The sequence below is a fragment of the Talpa occidentalis genome, unplaced genomic scaffold (assembly GCF_014898055.3).
Source record: "Talpa occidentalis isolate TD23 unplaced genomic scaffold, MPIMG_talOcc4v2.1 talOcc4.17, whole genome shotgun sequence".
Classification (NCBI taxonomy): domain Eukaryota; kingdom Metazoa; phylum Chordata; class Mammalia; order Eulipotyphla; family Talpidae; genus Talpa; species Talpa occidentalis.
This window is the reverse complement of record NW_023601754.1, coordinates 39,984,954-40,006,035: the sequence shown is the minus strand read 5'-3', so window position 1 is coordinate 40,006,035 and position 21,082 is coordinate 39,984,954. Positions and strand designations below refer to the sequence as shown.

Genomic DNA, 21,082 nt, shown 5'->3' with positions numbered 1-21,082 from the left:
ACTACACTGGAGGGGAGAAATCAAACACTACCCCAAAATTAATAAAGACATAAGAAATTATTAAACAAAATACGGCTTCACTGAGGACAGTTATAGTTTTGCTATAGCAAAAGAAGCGGTTGAGCACTGGGTTGTGAAGCTGCCCGCAGCCTCTGCAGCGCTGGTTCGATCCCCGGCCTCCAGCGAGGGTCCCACATGGCGCGCAGACCTCTCCTGCCGCCCGCTGCTCCCCTCAGCAGTGTACTTTGTCAGTCTGCCTGTTCTGCTCCCCGCTCTGGCTCTGGTGAATTCTCTCACCCTCCCCCGCTTCTGACAGTACCCAGTGCTTGTATAAATAAATAAATCTTAAAAAAAAAAAAAGAAAAGAAATGAGAAGCAACATACCCAAGTGGATAGTAGCATGGATTCGGGCAGTCCTGCCTCGACTCAAAGCCCGCTGTCCTCCTTCCTGTGATGTAGAGCAAGTCCCTTAACCTCAGTTCCACATCTGCGAAATGGACGTGTTTATAACAGCACCTATTGTAAGACTGAAACGCACAGATCACAGAGGAGTGTCTGCACATTACGTGGACGTTGTTATCAACCTCACTGCAGGGAGGGGCCGGGCCTCGAGCCCCTACCGCCCCTCCCGTCCCCTCCCGGGCCAGCAAGATGGCCCTCGGGATCACTGAGTGACAGGCCTCTGACATGCCTGACCCGCCCCCAGGGTCTATAGTGTGTCTGCATCAGCCAGAGGAGACCTTTTCTTTCTCTTATCTTACTTTCCTTCCATGCAGTTCCCTCTTTCTCCTCCCAAAGTATAGGTATCAGGTATGGCTCCAGCGTTTGTTTATGCAAACGCAGGCGGATAGGAATGTATGTTTTATTCCCTGGCCAATGCACAAGTGTGACCTGATCTTGGCCTAATCTTGCTCTTTCACTGAAGCTGCCTTGGAGATCCTTCCCTTCACCACCCTCCACAGCTTCCCCTGGCCTCAGGACAAAAGCCAAAGACCTTCCCTGCTTCATCCCCTCCCCTGTCCTTCCCCCAACTCCACCCCCTCCGGGACCCACAGATACCACAGGGTGCCTCTGCCCCATCACCCCTACTTTATTATTATTTTTCGAGTTTTGCGTAGAACTGGGGTGTAGGACAGAAGTGCAGGGGGTGAGAGGATTTTCCAGAGACAGAGTGGGGAGCAGAACAGGCAGATCCACTGTAATACACTGCTGAAGGGAGCAGGGGGCGAGACAGGAGAAATCTGCTGTGCCATGTGGGTAGCTCCCTGGTCGGGGACTGAACTCAGGCCGCAGTGGTAATAGTCCTGAGACTTCACCCCTAAGCCACCAGGGAGGTCCCCAGCCCTGTCTAGATGTAATCTCAGAGAGCACCTTATTTAAACATTCAACCTCAGTCATTGCCTTGTCACCCCGTTTTATTTTCTCCATAGACTGCATTACAACTGAATTATCTAGTAGTTTGTTTTCTTGTCTGTCTACCCTTCCCCTTGAGAATATTGGCTCCTCGCTTGCCTGGAGCTTGGCTAGATCCCTAACGTCTAGCACAGCGCCTGGCACACAAAAGGAGCCTGCCCCATAACAGAGCCCCCCCTGGAGGCCACATTCTTTCTCTCCTCGCGCAGTTACCCTCCTCGTATAGACGTGAGGCCTCAGCGCCCCCTAGTGGTTGTGAGAGATGGTTTTTAAATTACACCGCAGCAGAGGGCGTCCCTGGTGGCGCAGGCGGTTGAGGGCTGCACTGCTGAGCTGGCCGCAGCCTTTGCAACGCGGGTTCGATCCTGGCCAGCCGGGGAGAGACCCACATGGCGCAGCAGACCTCACCTCTCTTGCCCTCAGCTCCCCTCAGCTGTGTATTTCAGGCTGCCTGTTCTGTTCCCCACTCTGTCTCTGGTGAATCCTCTCATCCTCCCGCGCATCTGGCCTGTACCCCGGTTCTTGTATAAATAAATAAATCTTTAACAACAAAAAAAAATTACCCCGCAGTGGTCAGTTGCTCCAGGGATGGTCAGCTGCGGTTAACTAAGCGCCAGTTCCAGAGGTAGCTATCACAAAGCCCTCGTCCATCTTTATATTTGATCAACACCAGCAGCTATGATAATGAACATGAAATACATTAGAAATAGACTTGCATTCGTGATGTGATTGGCATTACCATTGATAAGGCTATTTTAGAAATTCTTCTGGCCCTTATAATAAACACGCAGGAAGGCTCTTAGTGAAGGGATTATCATGGCTGACATACGATCAGCCTAGGAAAATCAATATCATTTCACCAACACTGTAATAACCAATTAAAACCTAATTTTAAATATTGTGTGACTCTCAAGAGCAACAAAACCTGAGTTTATCGAACAACTTAATCAAAGAGCATAAGACCTTGATGGAAAAAAGCCTTAAAATGCCAATAAAAGATAAGGAAGCGAATCTGAAAAAAATGAAAGCTCCCTGCCCTTGGACAGGGTATCTTAATATTATCCTCACATCAGATCTTTCCAAATTGGCCAATCAATTCAAAGCAATCTCAACCAAATTCCAAGTAGATTTTTGGAGACACTCGATGAATTTATTCTAAGATGTGTATGCATAAAGGAATACCGATAACTAAGTCAACATCAAAAAATGAAAGAGGGGAGGGATTCTCTAGCAAATATTGGCAAGTTGCAGTAATACTTATTATAAGTAGCTATAATAATAATGCTTATTTGGACCTCCCTGATGGTGCCCCGGTTAAAGACACGAGCACTATGAAGCTATCGCCAGCCACTGCAGCATGAGTTCGATCCCCAGCCAGGGAGGTGACTCACATGGTGCAGCAGACCTCTCCTGACTCACCCGCTGCTCCCCTTAGCAGTGTATTTGTCAGTCTGCCTGTTCTGCTCCCCACTCTGTCTCTGGTGAGTCCTCTCACTCCCCGGCACCTCTGGCCTGTACCCCAGCTCTTCTACGCAAAAATAAATAAAATTTTTAAAAAAATCTTCCTTATAAAAAAAAAAAAAAAAAGGATGACCTTCCTCTTTCTTCCCCCAAAAAGCCTTCCAGTGGGGCTGGCGGGGCAGGCTCTGTTCAGCTCAGCCACCTGCTCATACAACCCATGGGCTGACCAGCACCTGCTGAGTGTCCCCAGGGCCTGGGCAGCTCCTCTTTCCCTGCCTCCAAGGTTTGTTAGTTACGACCCTGTAAATCAGATCTGGAAAGACAGATCAGCACATGGAAAGCCACCTCAGTGTACTGACCTGCGGGTCCTCACCGACAAAGGGTCAGTGAGGACGTGGGCTTATGTCTCTTGGCCAGAGAACCATTCGAGACTCAGGAAAGACTTGGGGTTTCTGGGGCAGCAGACCGCGGGAACGTTGATGAAGAGGAACGCGGGATTGACAAAGGCTACTTGATGCAGTTTGTTTTACAGATTCTTCTACTGCTGTCCCTGAGCTGGCAATGTTTAGCGTCGTCTCCATGGCCAACTTCTGTCCTTCTAGGGGGAAAGTGGGAAGGAACAATTTTAGGGATTTATGTTCCCCTCAGCTCCTCCCCACCCCGGGGGCATCATGCCACCTCCAGTTGCTGCCACCACAAGTGACAGTCTCTCCACATGCTCAGCACCTCCCTTGCTGACCACATAAGGTCTGGGATGCCACCCTACCAGTGCAGGGTCACAGGTCAAGGGCACACAGAGTCTTCCCTCAGCTTCCCAAACACTGCGACCGGATGAACCAGCATATAAGGAAACCGTTTTCACCACAGGCCAAGGCCTATAAATAATAGTCAAGATCTTCCAGCCTGTATCTGGTGACAAAACTTCTAAATAAAGACTGAAAACCCTTCAAACATTAAACAATCATTTGTATCCATTCGTTCATTCCGTTTCGAGGGTTATTCTCACTCGGGCCTTGAGTGGCTGGAGCCTCACCTGGCGGCTGAGGGCACAAGGCGGGGCCTGCCCTGGGCAGGACACCTGCCCTCCTGGTCACTCACAGTCCATGACAGATTTTTGGTCAAGTTGCCATTAAAATGTGCTAATTTGGGGCCTTCCTTAAGCTCTATGGCTTAAGTCTCAGCGCTGTCACCGCTACCTCCTGAGTCCAGCTCCATGTCTCCACCTTGGTCCTCATCCCTCCCTGGAGAAGCATCCAGCCCGTGCCACTGATGCCTGCTAGCTCCCCAGCCAGACCTCCAGGCGCCCCCAACTGGGATATGCTTCTGGAACTTACCTCCTCCACAGCTGACCTGCCCTCCCCTGGCCTGATCCCCTGGCCCTCCTCTGGCGCCTGTGCCCTGGGGGAGGGGATGGTATTTCCATCTCTCCAGCAGCTCAGGCCACAGACCTTGGGCTGACCTTGACACTCCACTCTGTCCACTCTGTGGACACTGTGTGTTTCATCCTCCAGAAATTATCCATCCACAACTTCTGTCACCTCTGCCGGGGTCAGCTGAGTAATGGCTCCCAAAGGTACCTGGCGCTGATTCCTCATGAGGAAATGGTCTTTGCAACGGCAATAAAGTCTTGTCAGGGGGCCATGATCACGGCTTATCCTGGTGGGTCCTGAACACCATCCCTCTCCCTTAACTGAGGCCGTCTACTCTGGGGTCTCGCTGCTCCCCTGTGTCTTCACATTCTCCCCCTCAGCCAGGGGGGATCTTTCTAGAACAAAATGAGATCATGCTAAAAAAACAAAAACAAACAAACAAAAAAAAACCCCTGCACTGGCTTTCCAGCACCCTCAGAGTCAAACCCAAATTCCTTAGTCTTTAAGGCCCTGCCTGACAGGGACTCACCTTATTGTCCAGCGCTGACAGGAGGCCTACCTGAAGTGCACCCCAGTACTGCAGTCAGTGAGGTGCCCGAGGAGGTAGCAGGGCTCCCCCAAGACCACCAGGGCAGCGAGAGGGAGCTCTGGGATCAGCAACCTGGAGGACTCCAGGCTTCATCATTTATCTGCAATCTCTGCCAGGTGGGCGTGGCACACAGTAGGACCCACGATGTAAGGATCCCCAAACGCTCGTCCCAAGAGCTTTGCGTGCATGGCAGCATCCTCGCCGTGACCCTGGGAGGCTGGAACTCTGAGTCCCATTTTACAGACAAACTGAAATACCAAAAAGGCCAGGAAGTTCCTGTGTAGACTGGAGGGGTGGGGGGCACCAGAAGTGGCCTCGGAGCCAGAGCCGGGGCTCCACCTTTGCACCCCACCAGCCCACCACAGTGCCCCGGAACCTCCGGTTCAATGCTTTCTATTTCTTCCTTCTCTGTTTGCCCCCCAGCACTGAGCCCGTGGGCCTCAGGCCTTCACGGTTACTCCACCTGGGGCTTGTTAAATAAGGGCCGATTCTGGGAGCTGCAGGGGAGGCCTTGAATCCCTGGGACTGAGGACTTAAGTCCTTCTCGCTGAGGGCCTGAGAGTCTCTGATCCTGGAAGTCACACCCCAGTAGTGTGGGGAGGAGCCTAAGGTTAGTTAGTTTTTGGGGGAGCCCTGGCTGGGGTGGGGTGGTCTGTGTGGTTCACTGATGTAAAACCAGTGAAAAGCTCAGAACAGGTCCTGGCATGGGAATAGCTAAATCGACAGGGTCTTCGCTACTGTTGTTCATGGTTATTCTTCCCCTGACACTGCCTGCCTGCAGCCCCGCTTCCTTTGTGTTTCAGTATCCCCGTCTGCGCATGAGGCTTTTGGAGGTTATGTCTGAACATCCTAAGGGCAGCTTAGGGGAGGGCTGTGCCCCTGGAGATCAGTGGGAAGAGGGGGTGCTATGGGGTTAGCAATAGTGTCCTGGCTGGGCCTCCAGGGGTCTGGGGCAGAGGGTCTCCTAGCAACCCCACAGGAGCCTTTGGGGGGGCCAGGTGACCATGTTCTGGGCAGGGTCTCTGGTTCAGTGTGGGGGGACCAGTGTCCACAGGCTGGCTGGTGGCTGGAGGATTGGAGCAGCTGGTGCCAAGACAAAGACTGGGGCTCCAGCGCCCTCTGGTGGCCAAATGTTTGGGCTACAGAGGCAGGAGAAGCGGCCCAAGGTGGGACTTCCAGACCAGGGTTTGTTGCCAGGATTTGGGTGGTAGGACGATGAGGCATCAGGGTCCCAACAGGTCCCAACAGGGACTTATCCTTTGTCTGGAGAGGTCAGGGGGTCAAGGCTCAAAAAGACTCCCCTGTAGCCCTCCTCCCCCGCTGCCCCCCAGTCTCGGTCAGGAGCTCCTCCTGCTAGAGCCAGCCCCTGCACCCCTATCTGGGCCCTGGGCCCTGACCCCTCTGCATGGGCTGCCTCTGCCCTTGGTGGTCATTGTGGGGTGAAGGGTTTGTAACCTGGCGAACTGGGCGCTGGGGCATCAGATGCTGCGTCTGAGCATGTCCACCATGGGGACCCTAATACTCCAGAAGCCACCGAGTGTGCTGTCAAACTTCCCCCATTTATTTTGCCTTGAAGCTTTAGCTCCAGACCCTCTGCCAGGAAAAGGGTCTCCCCTTTTTCAGGTTGTCCAAATGTCCATATAGGGGAGGGTATTGCTCGGAGCAAACTTTCCTCTGTCTCCCTGGTGGTTGTGCACCCCAGAAGCCAGACAGTGGGGGAGATCCAGGGAGCTCAATTAATTTATTTAACAAATAATCACTGAGCACTTTCTATTTTTCAAGCCCTGTTCTAGGCACTAAGGAGAAGGCAGGGGGTGGAACAATAATCCCCATCGGGTTGATATGCTAAATAGATCTGTAACATGATGACAAACTACAGTAAATGTTGGGAGAAAAATAAAGCATTTAAGAGGATCGAGTTACGGGGGATGCTTTTTTAGCTGAAGTTGTCTCCAAGGAGGTAACATTTAATAAGAAATTCTAATAAAGGGAGGGATGGATCCATGAGGGAACAGCAGGTGCAAAGTTCCTGAGGCTGAAGCGGGGCTGGAATGTTCTGGAAACAGGAAGGAGGCTGGTGTGGCAGCAGCAGTTAGCCACCGGAAGGAAGGCCGGAGATGAGGTCGGAAATATGATTGGGATTGGAAACAGGGTCCAGTAGGGCCCTGAGGGCATAGAGGGGACTTTGCAATGAACATGATTCTGAAGCCACTGTGGGTTTGGTTGGAGCCAGAGAGCGGGGTGATGCCCTCTGCGTCAGGCGATCCATGCTGGCCGCCACGGAGGAGACAGACACGAGGGTGTCCAGGCAGAACATGATGCTTCCCAGGTGATGGTGAACAAGACCAGGGTAGAGGCCATGAAAGAGAGAAGAGTGGATCTTGGATCTCTTTTTGAATGTAGAGATAACAGGATTTGCTAATGGACGTGTGTGTGCGTGTCTGTGTGTGTGTCTGTGTGTGTGTGAAAAAGAGGAAAGCAAAAGACTGGCTGCATTCAGAACACAATCCCTTCTCTACAGAACGGCCTGCAAGGCCCTCCGTGACCCGGGACCTTGCTCTCTCCCCAGCTCTGCCCCCCCTGCCTGCTGCTCCAGTTACACCAGCTTCTTGCTGATCTGTGAACACGTCAGGTTTGCTCCCCTGCACCGACCTCAAATTGGTAGGTGGCAAGTTCTCAGCTCTCAGCTCCACTGTCACCTCTTCAGAGAAGCCGCCCACTCCTTTCTAACACATCACTCTCTCAAATGAGCTCGTCCATTTTTCTTTCTTTTCCTTTTCTGTTTGTTTAGCATCTGTCTTTCTTCACTAGAATGTCAAGCCCTTGAGGGCAGCGACTCTGCTTGGCCACGCCGCACCCCGGTCCCGGGCGCCCAGAAGAGTAGGGAGCACAGAGCAGGCGCCTCATAAATGAACAAAGGCGCTGACTCGCCCTGTGCGTGCCCGGGCCGGCTCGTGCAGAAGAGACACCCAGGCCAGCAGGCGCAGCGTCTGGGGTCATCCACGCACCCCGGGGAGACCCAGGAGCCGGGCGCCCCTGCGCACCCAGCGCCCGGAGCCCGGCGAGCGGGAGTCGGGAGCGGGGCGCCCCGCGCAGGGGGGACGGATGCTCCGGGGCGCGCCCGGCCCCGCCCCGAATCTCCAGTAGCCAATGGGCGCGCCGCCCTCCCGCAGCCCCCTGGGACGTGTAGTCCGGAGAGGGGCGCCCTCGGGCGCCGCCGCGCGCCCCTAGACTCCAGGTCCCGTCGTGCGCCGGGAGGCGCGGGGATTGGCCGGGCCCCGCCCCCGGCCCGCCCCGCTCCGCTCGCGCCGCAGCCCCAAGAATGAATGAAATCGTAGCGCGCTGGGCGGCAGAGCGGGCGGCGCAGGCCGGGCTGGGCCCGCGCGCGGCGGCAGCGGCGCCCCGGGCCGGAGGCGGCCCAGCCGAGCCGGCCATGGCCACCGCCATTCAGAACCCGCTCAAGTCGTGAGTGTCCCCGCCGCCCACGTCCCCCGCCCGACACCCCGCCGCGGCCCCTCCCCCGCCCTCGCAGGGCAGGGGGCTCAGCGCGGGCCTGGGAGTTGAATGGGGGCGCCCAGCGCGCCCCCCCAGGCGCGTGGGGCGTTCCCCGCCCCCCGTCGCCCCCTGGGGTTGGGGGCGGGAGCCCCTCCGGTGTCTCGGGGGCGCCTCTTCTTTGTCGCTGTCAGTGAAGGAATGTGGCGCGGGCTGGGGGTGGCGGAGGCCGATTCCCCACCCAGAGTGGGGGTAGGGGCGCCCCCTCGCCGCCACCCCCATGTCTCCTCCAACAAGTCCGCGGGTCGCCGGGCCTGCTCGCCCGGGGCCGGGGCGCGGGCGCCGACGTGCAGCCTCCGCCCCCGGGTCTCGCCGCCCCCCGCGCTCCCGTCCACGCGCCCTTCTCTCCCTCCCGCCCCTTTCTCCGGGGACCCCGGGCCGCGCGCCGCGGCGCAGGAGCGGAGACGTCGGGGGTCCCCGTTAGGGCGCTGACGCCCCGTTCCCTCCCCGGACCCCGACGCCCGGCCGGCTTAGAACGTGGGGTCCCTCCCTCTCCCCGCCCCTACAAATGCACCTCGAGCGTCTCGCATCCCCTTGGGGACCGGGCGCCGGGGAGAGGGTGCTGAGGGCGCCCGCGGTCCCCGGGGATTCCCTCCCGCTCCCCCTCCGCGTCCCTCCTCCGCGCGAGCTGCCTCGGGGCCCAGCGGCCGGCGGCGGGGACGCCCCGGCTCGAGCCCAGCTCCCCCCCAGCCCCCTCGCCGCCCCCCGCGCTCGCTCCACCTCTCTCCGCCCCGCGCGCTCGCCGCGGCTGCCGCTCCCGCCTCGGGACGCCGGACTCCCGGGTCCCCGCGCTCCCGCCCCCTCCCCGGCGGTGACAGCGGCTCTGAGTGACAGCGCGGCCGCCCCCCCCCGCGCGGGGCTCCCCCCCCCCCGCGCCGCGCTCCCCTCCCCCGCGCGGGCCCGAGGCGGCGGCGCGGGGCGAGCGCTGGCGGCGCTGCACAAAGGGGCCGGGGCGACCTCCCGCCCCTCCCCCAGCCCCCGGCGCTCGCCGCCTTGACCTTGAGCCGCGGGGGTTGAGATCGTGGGGAGGGGCTGGGGCCCGAGAGCGCACCCCCAGTCCCGGCGCCAGGGTTGTGGCTGGTGGCTAGACCAAGGCCCCCCCAGTTGCTTCTGGTGGGGGGGCGGGGAGCTGGGCGCGCGGGAGGGTGTCCAGGCACGCGCCTACACGTGTGGCTGGCGGCGAGTAAAGGGGGGTTTGGAGAGGCCGTACAGTCCTGAGGTGGGGTGAGATGGTGACGCCTCTTCTGCTTCCCACTCACTCTAAGTCTCCCCCACGAGGGGCGCCCTCAAACTGCCTGGGATGGGGTTCCTGCGCAGGGTGGTGGATATATAGGCACCCGCGCCTGACCCTGGCCCCAGACCCCTTGGGGGAGGTAGGGGGCAGTCCATTGCCGGGGTGGGGGGGAACAGAGTGTTGGGGGAGCCAAGAGGGAGTGCTGGGCCCACCCTTGCTCTCCCCTTCAGAGGGTCTGCAGAGAGGAAGGCCGGGGCTCACTCCTGAAGGAACCTTGGAGTCAAGTCCTCTTGGGAGTGGGAGGCGGGAGGGTGCCTTCCTCCCGAGCTGACTGCTGACCCCCGAGCCCCAACATCAAGTCATAAGTTCCCCCCACTTCAGTTTTACCACCTGCGAATTGGGGAGTCAAAACAATTCTTATCACCTCGTCCTGCTGTAGTGATCTTAGGAAAGCACTCAGCACAGAGCCTGACCCCCCCAAAAGCAGCGTTGGTTTCAGTGGTATCAGAACTGATTTCCACTGGGGGTCAGCTCCACACGGGGCACTAGTGGGGGCAGCAGGATTATCAGCACTGGAGAAGACTGGGGGCTCAGGAGTGGGGAAGAGGTCTGGGAGACCTTCAGGTGACAGCCTGGGCCTGGGGGCAAACCCTACTGGGGACAGGGCCTCTGGGGCGGGACAGAGGTGATGAACTTAACGGGGCTCTGGGGTGCGGCAGGAGTGAGCCAGGGTGTTTGAGGCTATAGGTGTGGGGAGCAGGTGTGGGGAGCAAGTGTAAAAGGGTGCTTTGGGTGATCTGTGGGAGGTGAGAGAGGAAGGTGGCAAGAGCACCCTCTGAGCTGAGCTGCTGCTTCCTGGGGGCAGGGGTTACTGTGGATGGGGGCAGGGGCAGGGCACGACAGGGGCCAGGCTGAGTGTGGGGAAGCCAGCGCCCCTGACTTGCTCCCCTTGTCACGAACTCTTGGCCAGATGTGAAGCAGAGACTCACTCCTTCACATTGTTGGGGGACCATCAGGGCCTTACCTGGGGGGGGTGTTATGGAAGGGGTCTGAGTAGAGCAGGGTGTGTGTGTGTGTGTGTGTGTGTGTGTGTGTGTATGTAGAGGTGTGGGAGGGTCTCTCCTCAGGAAGGGGGGCAGTGGGAGTGTCCAGTATGCCTCGCATCCTGCTGTAGCGCCCCCTGGGGGACAAGGACATTTGTGGCCCCCTTGGGTTGAAACTGAACAGAAACTGGAGGGAAGGCAGGGTTGTGGTTCTGGGGGTGTGTGTGCAGGGAGAGACTGTGTATATCAGGGTGGGCCAGTTCACTCTCAGGGAATCCCTCAAGGTACAGCCAGTGGGTGACCGTGAGGGAGAGGAGGGGTAAGGCCCGCTTGTGGACAGACTTCTGGGTGAGCGACTGTCCCTCAGTCCCACTTGCAAACAGCTGCCAGCTGCTCAGGGCTAGTAACTTCACCTCCCAGTGCCTCAGATTCCTCATCTGGAAAATGGGGGTAATAACAGCATCACCCGAGAGTCACTATGATAATTAAGTGACAGTTAATCCTTGCAAAGCACTTGGAACCCCGCACGGTTGAAAGCGTGCCTGTGCTCATTATCTTCACTCATTCAGCCCGGATTTACTTAGCATCTATTACATGCATTGGCGTGATTCTTCCCGGCCAGGGTTAGGGAGGAGCATTTCACATTTTAGTACCTGTCAGAGGCTCTTTGTGGCATGCATGACTTTAGTGAGCACCTACTACCCGCCAGGTACCCTGTAAAACACATGACCCATATTTACTCATTTAATCCTCCCAACAGTCCCAGGAGGCATCACCCTCATTTCACAGCTGGGAGAGCTGAGTCCCAGAAGGTTAAGTCTTAGCCCCAGGGCACCTGGGCACTAAGTGACAGCCAGGATTTGAACGCTGGGTATGGCCACAGCTCTCAGCCTGCACAGGGGCTGCCAGGCCTGCCCGGGCGGTTGAGCTGGGCGGGGTCACTGTGAAGGTGACAGCCCCAAGGGGAGGGGGGCCGGGTGGGGTTCTGGGCGCCGGGGGAGACTAAGGGACGAGAGTGGGGGGCGGGGAGGGAGCCACGCGTCCGCGAGAGCCAGGGCATGCCGGTGGCGCAGCGGTGCGGCCCCTGGAGGTGTCTGGGCCTCCCGGCACTGGGTGTGCGTGCGCGTGTGAGTGTGTGTGAGCCCGCGTGGAGGCGGGGGAGTGCGCGTGAGTCTCCGCGGGCGGCTGCGAGTAGCCCCGCGAGTGTGTACACCGCCGTGTGTGGGCGTGCGCCGGGCCGGGTGTGCACGTGCGCGTGCGAGCCCGGGAGGCCGGCGTGTAAGGAGGGGGCGCGTGTGAGTGACAGCGCGAGCGCCCGGGGCCCCGCCTCAGCCCCCCTCCGCCGCGGGGTCCCGCCGGCCCCCCGACTTGGGACTACCACTCCCAGCATGGCCCGGGCGGGCCCGCCCCGCCGCGGCGATTGGCTGTGACCCCCGCGCGCCCGCCCCCCGGGAATGAATGGATGGGCGGCCTCAGTGCCCGCCCGAGCGCGGGGAGGACCGACCCGGCGGGGACCTGCTGGGGGCAGGACCCGGGGAGCAAGATGGCCACGGTCATTCCCGGACCCCTGAGGTGCTGCGGGGCGGCGGGGGGCGCGGCGGGGGCGCGGGGGGCCGGCCAGGGCGCGCGTGTGTGCGTGTGGCTGTGTGGCGGCTGGGGGTGGGGCCGATGGGGTGTCTCGGGGGGCTGTCACCGTGTGCGGAGCGGCGCGGGGGTGCGAGCGCGTGCCTGTGGCTCGCTGGCAAGAATGGTGTCCGACGCGCAGCTCTGGAAGGAGCGGAGGGTGTGGGGGGAACTTCAGGCCCTCTTGGGGGACGGGGGTCAGGTCGCGCCCTGCTGCCTCCCGGGTTGCCAGAGGCTGAAAGGGCCTGGGCGTGCTGGGGTCTTGGTAAACTTGAGTGAAGCCCACACCACCTTTGTCTGGGGATGTGGCATGCGTGTCACTAGTGTGGGTGTCTCACCAACGTGTGCGGATGTGTGTTTCATTTCTTTTATTCTGTACCAGGCGTCTCTGGATATGTGGGTCTTTGAGTGTGTGTACACATCCTTTGCCACTGCATCGTCTGTGCTGTGTGTTTTTGGACATGTAGGTGTGCATGGATTTGGGTGTACATTTTGGTGGCTCTGGGTGGATCTGTCCCTTTCTACGTTGCCGAGGTGTGTATCTTTGTGTCTTTGAATATATGGTATTTCAGATGTCGGTTTCCTTGTTGTGTATCTCGGTGAATGTGTGTGTGTGTGTCCTGTGTGAATCTGTCTGATTTCATTTATAGTGTGTCTGGACGTAGTGTGTGTGTGAGATTTGTGTTGTTCTTTGGGGATGTGTGTAAGCGCACGTACGAGTAGTTGCTCTCTCTAGTTCTCTTTTAACATTTGTGTATCTGTGTTTTTGGGTGCCCGCGTGTGTGTATGGTGTCTGATGTTTGCATGTTGTGTATCTTTGCGGGTAACTTGTTTATGTTGTGTGTCTTTGGCTATGTGGTGTTTTCGTGCGTGGACATAGGTGAGCTCCGTCTTTTTCTACACTATGTGACTTGGGATGCGTGTGTTTTTCAGCCCATATCTGAGTGTGCCTCTGTGTGAGATTGTCTGTTTCTCCTTTGTGAGTCTTGGGAGACACCTCTCTTTGTGTGTGAATCCTGCACTGCTGTGTGGTTTGTTTGTGTTTGCATTTGTGCATGTGAGGATGAGTCCTGGTGTATTTTTGTGTGTTGCTGTATTGTGTGTACCTATTCACTGACTGAAGGTTTGCTTGAGTCCCAGGTTGGGGGGCTCTTGGGTCCAGGAGAGAAGTGATGAGGTTGGAGGGGGTTGACCCCCCCCCCATTAACCAGCACAGCCTGGGTGAGGGGTGCTGGCAACCAGGCCAGCCTGGCCTTGCTGACAGCCGCCCGCCTGCCTGCCCTCCCCTCGCAGCCTAGGCGAGGACTTCTACCGCGAGGCCATCGAGCACTGCCGCAGCTACAACGCCCGCCTGTGCGCCGAGCGCAGCCTGCGCCTGCCCTTTCTGGACTCGCAGACCGGTGTGGCCCAGAACAACTGCTACATCTGGATGGAGAAGACCCATCGCGGGCCGGGTACCGGCTGGGAGGCCGGGTGGGCGGGGCGGCGGCTTCGCAGCCGGTCTTACCCCCCTTCTCACTCCAGGTTTGGCCCCGGGACAGATCTACACGTATCCCGCCCGCTGTTGGAGAAAGAAACGGAGACTCAACATCCTGGAGGATCCCAGACTCCGGCCCTGCGAGTACAAGATCGGTGGGTGGGGCCGCGAACTTCAGGGGGGTGGGTGGGCTGGGGCCAGGGCACCCCCCCCCAGGCTCACAGGCTGGTGGTGTTGCCAGTGTGTGTCTCAACATTCGCCTTTATCACCCTCCTCTGTTGGGGTGTCTGGGTGTGGCCCCCGGAGTCCCCAGTTCTGAGTTTTGGATGGCACCTTCTCCCTGCGCCCTGGGGTAGTCCAGGGCAGGCTGGTATCTGCTGTGCGTCTAGGTGTGTCTGGCGCTGTGGCTCTCCCTTGGGATGGATGAGGGGCTGGATTTCTTCTGCAGGGTGCCTGTGTGTGTCTGGATGTATTAGTGTGTCCGGCGGTAACTCTCTCCGCTGGTGTGGGAATAGACCTGTCTGTCTTTTTCCAGCTCTTCCCAAGTGTATTGGAATAAGGCAGCCCATTTCTCTTGTGTCTGTGTGTCTGGCCTATCAGGAGATGTGGCTCTTCCCAAGTGTATCTGGGTCTATCGGGGTGTCTGGCTGTCTCTTCCCAAAGATGCTTTGGGGTGTCTGGGAGAATCTCTCCCTACAGTGTCTGTTGTACTAGGTGTATTTTGCCCTGTGCGACCTGGCCCATCAGTGTTTGCTCATATCACTTCCTGAACACGCTGCGTACCATCAGTGTCACTGGGTGTTTCTCTGTCCAGGTGTATTATCCCTGGGGCTGTGTGGATCCAGGTGTCCCTGAGTAGCTCCTGTGTGCGTATCCGGGTGTACTGGGCCTGGCTGTGCCTTCCCCACGTGGGGCTGCATGTACCTGTTGGCCTGTCTCTTGCTGAGTGTCTCTGGGTGTATCCGAGGATCTGGATGTTTCTTCTGCGTGTCTGGGTGTATCCAAGCATCTGTTCCTGTCTCTTCTGAGTGTCTAGATGTATCTGAGCATCTGTCTGTCCCAGTGATCTGTCTGTACCTCCCCTGTGAGGTGTGTGTATGTGCTCCACAGCATCCAGGTGTGTGTGAAGGTCTGGCTGGGGTCTCCCCACGTATCTGGGTGGAGGGGAGGGCCTGGCCATGTCACTTCCTCAGTGTGTCTGAGTGGATGTGAGGGGCTGACTGTCTTCCCCGGGCCTGGGCATCCTTCCCAGTGTGCGTGGTACAATCTTTGTGTCTGTGGCTGGTTGCATGTGGGAAAGCCTCTTCCCTCCTGCAAAGCACATGTCCTCCCACCTGGGCCGTCTGACCCCGAGTGACCTTTCCCCAGACTGTGAGGCGCCCCTGAAGAAGGAGGGCGGCCTCCCCGAAGGACCTGTTCTTGAGGCTCTATTGTGTGCTGAGACGGGAGAGAAGAAGATTGAGCTGAAGGAGGAGGAGACCATTATGGACTGCCAGGTAGGACTGCTCCAGGTACTCCAGCAGCCCTAGCCCCCCAACTCCTGCGCTGGCACACGCCAGTCCCGCTCTGAGATCTCCCCTGGCTCCTAGGGCTTTGGAGCACCCCAAGTCTCCATCCTCCCACATTTCATCTCTTTTTGGTACACCTCCTGACTCGTCTTGCTACCCCCCATCTCCAGCTCTGCCCAGAACTCCCCCAAGGCAGAACAATGGCCCCCATTTTCTTGACTGCCATCTCCTCCTCGTGCCAGAAACAGCAGCTGCTGGAGTTCCCGCACGATCTCGAGGTGGAAGACCTGGAGGATGACATCCCCAGGAGGAAGAACAGGGCCAAGGGAAAGGTATGGCCCCCTCAGGGTGTCCCCATCACCCCTGACCTCACCAGCAGGCACCACGGCCAGACCCTGCTCCAATTTCACCTCATTCAATCCTCAGAGCAGCCTGAAGGGGGAGGGGATTTAGACCCATTTGCCATGTGAGAAGACTGAGGCCCTCGTAAAGCAGAGACGGCGGGTGAGGGTGATCTTTGCACCTGTCATGTGGCGAAGAAACTCACCCAGGGTCACTCAGGGCCTCGACCGGACTTCCCAACCCAGACGACGACCACTGTGGGTCCTCCCCTGTGGCGGGGCCCTCACTCCCGACTCCCCCCAGGCATACGGCATCGGGGGTCTCCGGAAACGCCAGGACACCGCTTCCCTGGAGGACCGAGACAAGCCGTATGTCTGTGATAGTGAGTCCTTCTGAAGAGGGGGAGGAGAGCCCTCTGGCCCCCTCCCTCCTGCTCTGGGCCCTGGTGGGGGGCACAGGCCTCTGGCAGGGTGGGGGCTGCCCTGGAGGCCAGGGTGGCAGAGGCGGCGGGAATGGGGAGGGTTGACCCCCTCCCTGCTCGCCCTCCAGTCTGTGGGAAACGGTATAAGAACCGGCCGGGGCTCAGCTACCACTACACCCACACCCACCTGGCCGAGGAGGAGGGAGAAGAGAACGCCGAGCGCCACGCCCTGCCCTTCCACCGGAAAAACAACCATAAACGTGAGCAGGCAGGCCGGCTGTGGGGGGTGAGGGGCCTTGCGAGGGGGGGCTGAGGAGCCCGGGGAGGTGGGGGCACATCCGACATTTCTGGAAGATCTCCAGCTCGGCGGTCCCCTCCCCCCACCGACCGTGGGGATGCTGGCTCCGGGTTGCCATGGCAACCAACCATCTCTCCCTCGCTCCCGGCCGGGCGTAATATTTCTGGGTCTGATTTATTGTTTCAATTAGAGCTTGGGGAGGGGGGTGATAGATGACTGCCCTCCCTCCCTGCCTCTCCTTCGCCCTCCTCTGCTGCGCTCTGGCCCGGGGGCAGGGTCTGCGGCCTGGGAGCGCCCTTGGCGGCGGCCCATGTCCATCCCGTGCCAGCCTTGACAGCTGAGCCCTGGGGGAGGGCCGGGGGAGGTGCAGCCCGAGGAGAAATCCTCTGCCCACCCACCCCTTGGCGGGACAGGGCAGTCTGTTCGTCTTACCCACTGCACACCCAGGCACCTCTGTTCCGAATTTTTCTTTGGAATGTCTGTTTCCATACCGGATCCTGCCAGTGAGATCTACCCGATTTGGCTCTCGCTGGGGCGCAGCTCGGGCTGGCCGCCTGGCAGCACGCATGTGAGCGGTGAAGCAGAGGCCTCCTCCCAAGGCTGCCACTCACCAAGTCTTACCTAATAAAGGGGATGATGGGTCAGTTGCCCTCAAAGAGTTGGGGGGGTCCTGATGAAAATGATCTGACCCCCTTTTGCTATGGGCCACAGCCTGGGGTAGCTACTTCCTCGTCAGCATCCCCACGCCTGGACCGGAGGGCACGGCTCCTGAGGCTGGGATTGGGGCTGGGCCAGGGTGGGGCCTGGCCTGTGGTGAGAGCCCTTCTCTGTCCCCCACCTCCAGAGTTTTACAAAGAACTGGCCTGGGTCCCTGAAGCACAGAGGAAACACACAGGTAGGGACGCAGCCCTGTGCCCCTAATTCTGCAGCAGCCTTTGTCTGGGGGCCCCGCCTGCCCCCTCCCACCTCCGCCTGCTGTCTTTCAGCCAAGAAGGCTCCCGACGGCACTGTCATCCCCAATGGCTACTGTGACTTCTGCTTGGGGGGCTCTAAGAAGACGGGGTGTCCCGAGGACCTCATCTCCTGTGCCGACTGTGGACGATCAGGTGATTCCCCTACCTGAGGTTTCTGGGGGCCAGGGTGGGGAACAGCCCAGACCAGGAGGACAGGAGGCAGGGAAGACTTGGGGGGGACCCAGGGCATCCCAGGGGCACTGAGGATAACCAGAGCGGGGTGGGGGTGGGGGCTGACTCAGCCGCTGAGGACTGTGGGAATCGGAGTGGGGTCAGGGAGGCTGTGGAATGATGGGATGCGGTTGTCATGGCAATGCAGGTAGTGGCACGGGCTTATGGGGGCGTGGGGAGTAGGCAAGGTGGTTGCCAGGCGCTGTGGGTAGTGGGCTGCGGTGAGTGACGGCTCCCGCTGCCTGGGTGCTGTGGGTCGCGGGTGCCTGCCGGGGAGTCGTGGTTAACAGAATGTGGTTTCCCACGGCGGGTCTGTGGGCACTAGACGGTGGTTGCCTCATCGCTGTGGGGAATGGATTGTGGTTGCACGGCATGACTGGTAGCGAAATGCGGTTGTCATGGCAACAGGGCCTCGTGGAATGGAGTTCCGTGGCCCTGGGTGGTGGCCACAGGCAGGTCCGGGCCGGCCGGGGCGTGCGGGGCAGGACTGTCAGTTACAGTCAGTTGCTGGGGTATCCTGTGCGACGGGCTTTGGCTGCAGGGAACTGGGGTGTGGGCGCCCTGTGGTGGAAGGCGGTTGCCATGGCAATGTAGCGGGGAGATGGCAGTTGCCACGTTACCGTGGATAACAGAACCGGTCTGCCATTCCGCCGTGGGTAAGGGGATGTGGCCGCTCAGCCCGGCAGTGACAGAGCGTGGCTGCGCGGGTCCTGTGGGCGGCAGAAAGGGGTTGCCACAGCACGGTGGGTAATGCCACGCGGTTGCCATGGCATTCTGGGGAGCAGAGTGTGGTTGTTATGGTGGCCGGCTAGGAGGCCAGTGGCCAGGGCCGGTGGGCATGCTGGCACTGTGGGCAGGGTAGGGTCAGGCCCCGGATCACGGCCGCTCACCCAGTCTCGAGAGCAGGCGAGCTGAGGGCGGGGGGCTGAGCCACCCCATCCCCAGGGGTGCGTCGCCACCAGGGGTCCCGATGCCCCCCCTAACTGCTTCCCTGTCCCTCGGCCCCCAGGACACCCCTCGTGTTTACAGTTCACCGTGAACATGACCGCGGCCGTGCGGACCTACCGCTGGCAGTGCATCGAGTGCAAGTCCTGCAGCCTGTGCGGCACCTCGGAGAACGACGTGAGTGCCCCGGGCCGCGCCCTGCCGGCCTCCCGCCCGCACCTCCACCCCGGAGCCCCTCCCTGCGGGCGCTGTCAGTGTCCGTTAATTGACCCCGGCACTTAATTTCTCTTCATCTTTCTGACTCCTCCCAAGCACCCTCTGAGGTAGGCGTGCGCGTCCCTGACACACTGAGAAGAAACTGAGCTCAGGGAGGGGAAATGACTGGCCCAAGATCACCCCGCTAGGCCCAAACCCACGGCCACTGCCCCCAGAGCTGGTATCAGACCACCTTAGAGCCCGCTGGTGTCCAGACAAGCTCACAGACCCCGTCTGCAGACACAGACCCAGGCCACAGGGTGTCTGCTGGGCCAGGCAGGGCTTTGCAAAGGCTCCGCGATGCAAAGCTCCTTCCTGAGCCCTCGCTCATAAAGGGTCCACCCCCCCAGCCCCTTGGACGAAGCCCCTGCCCCAGCCCCCCCACCCCGGTTTCTGGTGCCCCGTACCCCCAGGGTGCCAGCTGGGTGGGTCTCACCCCCCAGGACCAGCTGCTGTTTTGTGACGACTGCGATCGGGGTTACCACATGTACTGCCTGAGTCCCCCCATGGCGGAGCCCCCAGAAGGTGAGTGAAGGGGTGGGCGTGACATGGGGTGGGGCTGGCGCTGCCCTTCCCAGGTTAGGCCTGACTCCCTGCCTCTGGCACCTCCACAGGGAGCTGGAGTTGTCACCTGTGTCTTCGGCACCTGAAAGAGAAGGCCTCTGCCTACATCACCCTCACCTAGGCCTGGCTCTGCTCGCCTGGACCTCTGGGGTGGTGCTGCCTGCCTGCCGCTCGGAGCTCTCCTTTCTCCACCCTCGTGCCCTGCAGTGGCAGGGGAGGGGGCGCCCAAGAGGGGCTGGGGCACCCTCTTTCCTCTGTGCAAGTGGAATGTCTGCCCTGTGGGCTGGTGGCCCCGCAGGGCCCCTCTCCCCCCCTCCTTCCCCATACCTTGGCAAATGGGCACCAGGGGCTTCTGCTCCCCTCAAAGCCATACCCCGCCTCTGGGCGGTCACGAGGGGTGGTGGATGCCAGCCGGGAGCATGGACACAGCCTTTTTCTAAAGAAAAAGTCAAAAAGTTAAAAAAAAAAAAAAAAGAAATTAATATATACAGAGAGTCCTATAAGGCCAGCTGGGTGAAGGGGGCACCGCTGAGGCGTCTGCAGGCACCGGGGCACCATCTCCGCCAGCTTCCAGGCTGGTGCCCCCACCCTGTTTCTGGAGTTGCAGCCAGCTGTCCCACCTCCCCACCCGAGGTGGGCACCACCCCCTGTGCCCAGGGCAGGGGGGCGGGGGTCCACCCCTCACCCCCTCTCGGTGCCCCGGATACTGCATGATTGAACCATGGTTTTGAACTCTGTTCCTGCTCCCTCCCCGGAGCCCTGCCCGCGCCTGGCCTGCCATGCTGGCGGCTGGGCTGGTGGGGCTAGGCGGGCCCTGCCCGGGGCCTGCTGGAATGAGAAGCACAGACTCTGCGATGGACTCGTTTTTCCCTTCTCCCCCCCACCCCAATTCCCCACCGGCCAGGCCGGGCTCCTCCTGCCACCCTCGCTGGCCATTTTGGGGGCAGCGAGGGGGCGCGGTTGTTTCTTGTGGTTGTGTGTGTTTGTTGTTGGGTTTAAAAAAAAGGGAAATTGAGACTGCAAGTGGGGGAGGTGGCGGGCTTGGGGGTCCCCCCCAGTCCAGGCGTACCCCCCCTTGTAGAAGAGTCTCCTTTATTGCCTGCCTCTGCTGTGAATTAACTTGTTCTGTGTATTAAACTGGGCCTGACCCCTCTGCCTGTGACTGCCTCATTCTCCAGGCCGGTTTGGGGCGTCACCAAGAAGGGGATATGGGGCCTCTTTGGGGAAGCAACTGAGGTTAACAGCTGGAGCCGGCCCCTACCTCCGCGTCCCTCCCCCCCTGCCCCTGCACCCCGCCTTTCTCTGGCTTTGTCCCAGCTCCTCCTTGCCTCACTGGAAAGAAGGGGGATGGGGTGGAGGGGGCTCCCACCCAGCCAGCTGTGGTTGCCCTGGCAACGGCCTGCTGCAGCTGCAGCGGGAAGCAGTGAGGAGGGAGGCGGGAGCTGGGGGCTGGGGGAAGGGAAGGGATGGAAGGATAAGGAGGCCCCTCCGGCCTGGGGCGGGGAGCAGGCCCCGGGAGCACCTTCTCCTCAGCCAGGGGACGCTACCTGGAGCTCATGTCCCTGGCCTTGGGCAGGGTGGAGGGAAGGGAGGAGAGGAGAGGAAAGGTCGAGACCTGGGGACACTGACAGAGACTGAGCTCTGGGTGAGGTGGGCTGAGGAAGGAGCGAGAACCAGGACACAGCTCAGGAGAGAAACATCATGAGAGTCACAAATTGAGAGGATGGGGCGGGGAGGCGCAAGAGCAGGGCAGCAAACTGATCTGGAGAGAGATGTGGATGAGAGCCCCAGGAATAATGGGGG

General features: G+C 59.7%; 1 protein-coding gene and 1 long non-coding RNA gene across 4 annotated transcripts; one reads left to right on the top strand and one right to left on the bottom strand.

The window, feature by feature from the left end:
• Positions 1-399: 399 nt before the first annotated feature.
• Positions 400-4,638, bottom strand: LOC119250271 (uncharacterized). The gene is made up of 4 exons (XR_005126262.2): positions 4,452-4,638; positions 3,234-3,472; positions 1,977-2,089; positions 400-527 (listed from the first exon to the last, which is right to left on the bottom strand). It is a non-coding gene; the product is annotated as an uncharacterized LOC119250271 (long non-coding RNA).
• Positions 4,639-8,161: 3,523 nt separating this feature from the next.
• Positions 8,162-20,523, top strand: DPF1 (double PHD fingers 1). 3 transcript variants are annotated; one of them, XM_037517960.2, is made up of 12 exons: positions 8,162-8,298; positions 13,579-13,739; positions 13,810-13,917; positions 15,131-15,258; positions 15,513-15,602; positions 15,916-15,994; positions 16,162-16,293; positions 17,176-17,226; positions 17,318-17,437; positions 18,525-18,637; positions 19,159-19,240; positions 19,330-20,523. In XM_037517960.2, the coding sequence occupies exons 1-12, from the start codon at positions 8,267-8,269 to the stop codon at positions 19,398-19,400; spliced, it is 1,167 nt and encodes a 388-aa protein (XP_037373857.1). In that variant the 5' UTR covers positions 8,162-8,266; the 3' UTR covers positions 19,401-20,523. The 3 variants fall into 3 exon arrangements, with proteins under 3 accessions (XP_037373857.1, XP_037373858.1, XP_054553134.1); XM_037517961.2 differs by having other exon boundaries at positions 8,267-8,298; positions 15,519-15,602; positions 19,330-20,052; XM_054697159.1 differs by lacking the exon at positions 8,162-8,298 and adding an exon at positions 12,126-12,234.
• Positions 20,524-21,082: the final 559 nt, after the last annotated feature.